This window comes from Myotis brandtii, unplaced genomic scaffold (genome assembly GCF_000412655.1).
Source record: "Myotis brandtii unplaced genomic scaffold, ASM41265v1 scaffold133, whole genome shotgun sequence".
Taxonomy (NCBI): Eukaryota; Metazoa; Chordata; class Mammalia; order Chiroptera; family Vespertilionidae; genus Myotis; species Myotis brandtii.
Genome location: NW_005354718.1, coordinates 1,635,913 through 1,641,512, shown reverse-complemented (window position 1 = coordinate 1,641,512; position 5,600 = coordinate 1,635,913). Strand labels below are relative to the sequence as shown.

General features: G+C 38.9%; 1 protein-coding gene across 1 annotated transcript in view; it reads right to left on the bottom strand.

Moving 5' to 3' along the window:
• Window positions 1–5,600, bottom strand: part of CASC5 (cancer susceptibility candidate 5) — a 72,357-nt gene that overhangs the window by 60,035 nt on the left and 6,722 nt on the right. The window contains 2 exon segments of the mRNA XM_014534789.1: window positions 938–977; window positions 2,606–2,658. Coding sequence (XP_014390275.1) covers window positions 938–977; window positions 2,606–2,658 — 93 coding nt within the window.

Below are 5,600 nucleotides of genomic sequence, written 5' to 3'. Positions count from 1 at the left end.
TGTCTAGAGTTTGTCCTTGTGATTTATTAATAGTCATCACAAATGCTGGCATTACGGGAAACCGTCATCGAATCAATTTAAATGGGAGGCCAGTGTCAGATGGGGACAAATTAATTCTTGGAATCAGAACAACCTCTCCCTCTGCAGATCCTGTTAATACTTCAGCTTCGATGTTAGCTCGTAATCTTTTGATAATAAATCTGGTACCATTACAAATACCCCATTTACTATTGAGATTTCTCAATAGCATGATGATTGCACCCACTTTCAATTTTAATTTATGACACAGCATTCCCGAAGGAGTAATACTATTAAGAAATTCGATGGGAAAATTTTCCTTTTCAGCATCATCTGTGGAATCAATGGAATCATCACTCAAATATGTGTGAAAATCTCCACTGAGTATATCCAAAATTTCTTCATTTAATTTTTGAACATGCTCATTTTTGGACAAAGAATTGCACATTTAGATATATTTTTAATATTATCTATAGATATTGTATTTCCAAAGATAGCTTCAATAATAGACCCATTACAAATCATTTCACTTCCACGCTCCGCTCCGAGGGTGGGTTCCTGCCTGAAACCTCGCCCTCCAGGAAACAGCTGGGGGAGGGCGCAGCCGTTTCCAAGATGACCCCTGCAGGACTGACTTCCTTCCGGTTGGTCGCGCTTCTAGCCGTGATGTTACACCCAGGGTTTTTATATAAGTAGATAATTTATATAGCATACTATTCATAAAATTACCATGAAATTAATGAAATAAAAAATTTTAATGTATTTGTAGAATTGTGAATCAGGTTAAATATTTGAGTCTATCCAGAAAGTAATAGAAGCCAGTGGGGGTGGGATGGTGATGCCACAGTCAAAATTACTGTTGTATATAGACATCATTCAAAAAATGTTAACAATTAACTTAAATATAAGTATTTCTTACTGAGGAATGTCGTCTTCTAACAGGTCTCCCTGTATTGTCACTGAAAGAGAAAAAAAATTTTATATAGACACTGAAAGAAGAATGAATTTTCAAAAGTCCACAGTATCCCTTACATGCTTTTAAATTGGCCATCACTTTCACTTAACAAACTTGGCATTACTTTCACTTAGCAAAATTTATAACACTAAATTCAATATTTATAGCCAGTGTTTTAACCCTTTGTACACCATAAGCATCTATAGACGCAAGCAGTGGACCTTCCCCACATGCCACGTGCGCCTATAGCTGCAAACTTCGCATATCAACTCTGGTTGCCCAATTTTAAAATCAGACTTGTTAGTGACATCACTGGGTTTGTAAAGAAAATTATGGTAACTTAAATTCGTAAATATTCCAGCGCATATGGAAGAAATTTCAATATCGATATATAGGGCTGTCATTCAGACGTGCAAGAGATAAACACTGAGACACTTGAGATTTTTTTTTTTGTTCATTGTGACACTTGAGATTTGTTTGTGTTATCATGAATTTCATGCCTAAAATGGTAAACATGGTGTGCATTCTTCATTATTTTTTTACATTTTGGTCTTTGGAGCATCAACAAAATTTAGTGTTTTTGAGGCTTTTCGTGTCGACGGTTTATTTTTATTTTACGCTCACTTTTGCTTATATTTCCGTAGAATTGAAAATTATTATTTTATTACTGAATTTATCACTGTAATATATTATATTGTGCAAATAAAAGTCAATTCCCATAAATAGCATCAGGTGAAGAAATAATTGAACCAAGCACCTCGCAAGAAGAAGAAGATGACATCCTTTATTCAACTTCAGAGTCAGATGATTTTTTTAATTACATTCAAAATACTGTGGCGTGTGGGGATGGTTTCCGTTTTGGACGTGTGGTAGTTAACTGGTTAAAATACATATTGTATACTACAATACTATCTCTTAAAACACAGTACAACATAATTTAAAATATTTACAAAGGTACAATTATAAGATAAATGGGCTATAAATCAAGAGATTCTAGTTCTGGTTTTACTATTGTGTGATTTTTTTAGAACAGGTTGTAAACATTCAAATGCCTATGGAGGCAAAACATATACTTTAGTAAGTGCAAGAAAAATAGGTGGGATGGAGACTATAATGGAGAGTTCCTGACTAGTCTGAAGGTCATAGCCATTACTCCATTACTCCACCGATGTTAATTGTTGCCAAGCATAAATATAAACCCAGTGTAGCCACAGCTGATTTTTCAAGAGAAGCTGAAAATCTAATTGTTATATGAAATTTTGAAATTTGGCAATTGATTCAAAAATTAAAAAACCCAGCTTAAGGAAAAAAAAATTATGTCTCTGATTGTAAACAGGCCACCAGTTTGTGATGCCAACTTTATACAAATCCTTTCATTTCTTTATGCCTCAATTTTCTCATCCTTAAATTGAAGAGATGAGACATGGTCTCTAAAGCCTCTCTCAGTTTTGACTCTAGATGAGTTTATAGAAAGATATGGCAAGGAAGACCTATTAATAACTTCTGAAATCTTTTTCCATTCTCTTCCAGGGGAAAAAAATAAATGTTACAAAGTCAATAGGTCTTACTAGTTGAAGAAGTATCTTTTCTCTGATAAAGTTTAACACTTTTAGAGGCATTAAATGAACTTACTTTTCTTCATTAGTCTCTGAAGACATCCCATCCATTTTTGAAGAAAACCTTTTCTGTAACAAACACAAAATTAGAAAAGGTGAGAAAGAAGAGAAAGTACAACCCATGAAGAGATTAAGAGCAGATATTTTTGTTGTTAATCCTCACCCGAGGATATGTTTTTCCATTGATTTTCAAAGAGAGTGGAAGGGGAAGAGATTGGTTGCCTCTGGCACACACCCTGACGAGGACTGGGGACTGAGTCTGCAACTGAGGTACATGCCCTTGACTGGAGTGCCCTTGACTGGAATCGAACCCACTCTTCGGGCTGACACTCTAACCACTGAGCAACCAGCTAGGGCTAAGAACAGAATTTTAACTTCAGTATTACATTCTGGGGAAAGACAGAAGGAAAAAAAAAAAAAAAGGATGAAAAGCTACACTATGGGGCCATAAGACCAGAAATTTTGAGAAGTTTAAATTATATACTCTATTATAATCAATACTCCTGAAAAATTATATTTAAAATTATCTATATATATAAAAAGCCAGTGACCAGAACGCTGTAACCACCGAAACGACCGGTCCCTATGATGCCCACGGTGGCCAGCGAACTGGCCCAATCAGCCTCTCCCACCCCGATCAAGGACGGGGCAGCTGGCCAACCTCCCCGCCCCCTGCAGCCCCTTCCCTGGCCAGCCCTGCCCCTGATTGCCTCCCCTGACCCCCACCCCAATAGGGTGCAGGGCTGGCCAGCCAACTTCCTGCAGCCCCTCCCAAAGGCCGGCTCCACTTCTGATGGGCCCCCACCACCCTGATTGGCCTGCAGCCCCTACCCCCCACCAGCCCCACCCCTGGTTGCCCGCCCTACCCCAATAGGGTGTGGGGCCAGCTGGCCAACCTCCTGCAGCCCCTCCGCCAGGCTGGTCCTACCCCTGATGGGCTCCCCCACCCCGATTGGCCCGCAGCCCCTTCCCCCGGCCAGCCCCGCCCTGATGGGACCCCAATAGGAGCAGGCTGGCCAGACCCCATCCATGCACGAATTCGTGCACTGGGCCTCTAGTATTTAAGATAAAATCAGTGACTAACTCTGAATGGGATGATATGGACTTTAGTGGTTAAAATAAAGGTTTGCCCTAGTTTATAAAAATTTATGGATTACATAATAATTCAATCCCAAAATAAAGTTAATTAGGTATCAAACTAGATTTGCATATTATGCATGTTTATCTTATGAAAATATAAATATTCAGCAAAACTATTTTAAGACGTGAAAATAATGTTTTAAACAGTGCAGTTGATGCCCTAACCGGTTTGGCTCAGTGGATAGAGCATCAGCCTGCGGACTCAAGGGTCCCAGGTTCGAGTCCGGTCAAGGGCATGTACCTTGGTTGCAGGCACATCCCCAGTAGGGAGTGTGCAGGAGGCAGCTGATCGATGTTTCTCTCTCATCGATGTTTCTAACTCTCTATCCCTCTCCCTTCCTCTCTGTAAAAAAAATCAATAAAATGTATTTTTTTTTTTTAAAATAAACAGTGCAGCTGATTACACTTACAATTCCACTCAATGAGTGATTGTCTTGGAAAAAGTGTGAAATAAGAGGCATAACCTGACATTTCCTCAATTGGTCTTAGCTCTTCCCTAGCCATTACTATATGAGATTTTTACTTTATGCATTAACTTTTGAACCTCACCCCTGGGTAAGAAAAAATTCCATTAAAAAAAAAAGAATACTAGAGATTTGACTCAACAATATTAACATTTCTATTACAACACTAAATGAATACCATATACTCAAACTGTTTGAATCCATGTTCTTATTTTAGCAATAAATAAAAATCCTGTTATTTAAAAGATATCTTATTTTATATGCTTTCATCCTATGTAACAAAAAACAATTTAGGAAACGATTCTTCATAATGCACCTGAAATTCAAACTGAAATAAAAACGTTTATTTGTTAATATCAATTTATTCAATCAGCTATACATATATATGAGGGCATTTATTAGGATTTGATCTCTGACCCTCTCATTTTGTCCTCCATTACTTTATGCTCATCCATTCTTCTGGTATCACTTACCCCCTTGTTCACAGACAACACCCATATCTAGTTAAAGTAATATTTTTAAATTTTAGTTTTTTGTACATAGTATAAGAAGTTGATTGTACAAGATTAGTTTTTTTAAAGCATCGTCAATTTCCTCATTTCCCCAAAGCAACCACTTTCACTACTTTAAGCTAACTATTTTGTATTTTAAAAAAGCTCTTTCCGCCCTGACCGGTTTGGCTCAGTGGATGGAGCGCCGGCCTGCGGACTGAAGGGTCCCGGTTTCGATTCCGGTCAAGGGCATGTACCTGGGTTGCGGGCACGTCCCCAGTAGGGGGTGTGCAGGAGGCAGCTGATCAATGTTTCTCTCTCATCAATGTTTCTAACTCTCTGTCCCTCTCCCTTCCTCTCTGTAAAAAAAAATCAATGAAATATTTTAAAAAAAAAATTAAAAAAATAAAGCTCTTTCCTTGCAACCACCTCCATCTAACATACACAAGCATCCACCCTACCCCATCATACACAGATAAATACAATACAAGAAAAGTTGCCCAGCCAGTATGGCTCAGTGGTGGAGTGTCAACCTATGAACCAGGAGGTTCAGGTTTGATTCTGGTCAGGGCACATTGATGCCCAGGTTGCGGGCTTGATCCCTGGTGTGGGGCATGCAGGAGGTAGCAGATAAGTGATTCTCTCTCATCATTGATGTTTCTATCTCTCTCTTCCTCTCTGAAATCAATAAAAAAAATTTTTTTAAAAAAGAAAAGATTGCCCTAACCGGTTTGGCTCAGTGGATAGAGCGTCAGCCTGGGGACTCAAGGGTCCCAGGTTCGAATCCGGTCAAGGGCATGTACCTTGGTTGCGGGCACATCCCCAGTAGGGGGTGTGCAGGAGGCAGCTGATTGATGTTTCTCTCTCATCGATGTTTCTAACTTCTCTATCCCTCTCCCTTCCTCTCTGTAAAAAA